The 2572-nt window shown below is 31.6% G+C and overlaps 1 protein-coding gene across 1 annotated transcript; it reads right to left on the bottom strand.

The window, feature by feature from the left end:
- Positions 1-242: 242 nt before the first annotated feature.
- LOC131876738 (RING-H2 finger protein ATL74-like) lies at positions 243-1037 on the bottom strand. The gene is made up of 2 exons (XM_059222205.1): positions 614-1037; positions 243-463 (listed from the first exon to the last, which is right to left on the bottom strand). Exons 1-2 carry the CDS (start codon positions 1035-1037, stop codon positions 243-245), a joined length of 645 nt encoding a protein of 214 aa, XP_059078188.1.
- Positions 1038-2572: the final 1535 nt, after the last annotated feature.

The raw sequence follows: 2572 nt of genomic DNA, 5'->3' as shown, positions 1-2572 counted from the left end.
TTGCAATTTTAATATTTTCTTTCTACTAACATGACCGAATGAGGATTGATCCTTTACAGCTCTTTACCTTTATCACAAACATAATAAACAATTGTTTAATAATTTCAATTCTATTGTTTTCTCCAATAATAAATATAATAGCCAATGAGTAGTACAAAAATGCTGTGCGGATTAAAAGAGAAAAGACATAACATGCATTTAACAAGGATTTCAATGAAAAATGATGTAATTCATAGCAAGGTCTAATCGCTACCTTGGAGTGTCTCAATACAAACGACCTTAGATATCTTCAATGCAGGTGGGCATCGTATAAACCGTGTGACAAAACCATTGTTGACATCTTTTGTTCCATAAGCCTCATCACTACAGAACTGTAAACGTCTGCTTTGCATTGAATACTCTGGATCGCTCAAGAAAGGGTTATGGCGATTGATAGATCTATATTCTTTTTGATGATGAATTACTGAGTGTGATTCAAAATATCAATCAAATAATCATACATAATTTAATCCAAAAGAAATTGAACTCTAACCTACATTCTGATCTACCACTGCATCAGAATGATTGTTTAAAGAAATAGATCGTTCTGATACTAAACCTTCTCTTCCATTACCTTTCTCCATGTCCACAAAGCTTGAAGATGAATTGGGCTGCACTCTGGTTCTACAAACAGGGCAAGAAGTGTGCAAACGAAACCATATATCTATACAATCTTTATGAAAGTAGTGATTGCAGTTGGGCAATAGCTTTGCTCTTTCAGTACCTCCAAATTCAGAAAGACAGACTGCACACTGGTCCCCATCATGTGATTTGTACTCAAACACTGGCAGAGCCTCCAATACATGTCTCTCCAAGCCCTCAGAGTCCTCATTTGAGGAATTCTCCAATGCCTGCAAACCCAAAGAGTCTTGACTATGGGTGGCTCTGGTAGAGGAGTAATTTCTTCTCAGGCCTAATACAAGGATACAAAGAGCTAGTAAAACAGCTCCAATAAGTGTACCTATGCATACTATGTCTATCACTGATAACTCGTCCATGCATCAATACCTAATTCTGGTTCACAAATTCTCAGAAAAAATTGATATCTGATCTTAGAAGCCTATGATCTGATCTTAGAAGCCTTTGGTCCTTCAATTTGGATTGTTAATATTTGAGCAACATGTATCGATCACATATACACAAGTTAACTATTGATTACTCCATTTTTTTTTTTTGTATTTTGTATAGTTGGAGGCGATCTACCCAAAGGTCTCGTTGGTCTTAGTGTGTTAATCATACGTGGAGAAACAAGGCGTTGTGAACATGTATTTGGCACTTACTGTTTGTTTGAATTCAATAAAACAAAAAGCCAGTTGACGATTCCAACATGCCACCTTTGCATGTAGGCCAAAGTTTGAGCAAAACTTTAGAAGACATATCTATTCTAGAGAAAGGTAGGATGTATGTGGTTTTTTTTTCAATTATATGGAGTATGATTGAATTTTAATGTGTTTATACAATAGATGTAATGTATTTTGATTCAAACAACATAATTTATGTTTTGATTTGTTTAGGCGGTTTATATAAATTCACGCTAATGGGTGAGTTCTAATAGAGGAGCTAGTGTGATTCTGGATGAACCACATAAACAAGTCAAAACTTAGAGTGTATTGTTTAAGCTTTCCTCTAATAAGTATTTTAAGATTTTTTTTTTTTGAATATTTATGAATAATTATATAAATAAAACTAATAAGTTACTTGTATTCAAAATCGAAGATAAAACTATATATAAAACTATAGGTATTTGATTCCTAAGCTAGATTTTTAATTCTAGATAGGAAGAAGTATAATAAAATATCTTTCTATTTTTAGTTAAATTGTTTAGCACCCTTTCAAGATGACCTCCTCCTCCTTTCTATTAATATGGTTCTTATTGTTTAGTATTACATCTAATTTATTTTTGGGATTTTTTGTATAGATGTTTGCATGTATAATTGCATTTCTCTAATATTTCATGTGAAGTGTGTAGTATATTTTCATTCTCAATAAGAAAGTGATTATTCTTCACCCTTTGACAATGACCTCTTGTCTATTGAGATAATTCTTGTTTAGTGGTTTATCTAATTTTTCTATTTTTTGATTTTAAGTATAGATTTTTGAATACATGTTAAGAATAATTAAAAATACATAGAAACACAATTTTAAAATTAGAACCTAAGAATGATAATGTACTAGAAGATTTAGAGCTACATATATTGGTTATCTATTAGACCTCTAACTATGCATTTCCTCTTTCCTTTGATAATGAGTGACAAAAACCTATATTGTATTTACTAGTTATTTGTTAGTGGAGAAGAGGAAATAAAAAGAGAAAGTAGAGTGTATGTTAAAAAATTAATTATCATTTGGAAGAATTTGTAGCACTGGATAGTATACTTGATGGCATTGATTCTTATAAAATCAAGAATACGCATGTTAGTGATGTTTATGTGGAAGCTAGTAATTTGGGCATCAAAAGTTATGTTTTAAAATATTCTAATTGGATGGAACCCGATTCAATAGAGATTAAGCTTCTAATTTCTCTTTTGAGAAA

This window comes from Cryptomeria japonica, chromosome 6, assembly GCF_030272615.1.
Source record: "Cryptomeria japonica chromosome 6, Sugi_1.0, whole genome shotgun sequence".
Classification (NCBI taxonomy): Eukaryota; Viridiplantae; Streptophyta; class Pinopsida; order Cupressales; family Cupressaceae; genus Cryptomeria; species Cryptomeria japonica.
Note: the sequence above shows the minus strand (reverse complement) of the source record. Positions and strands in the feature narration are given on the sequence as shown.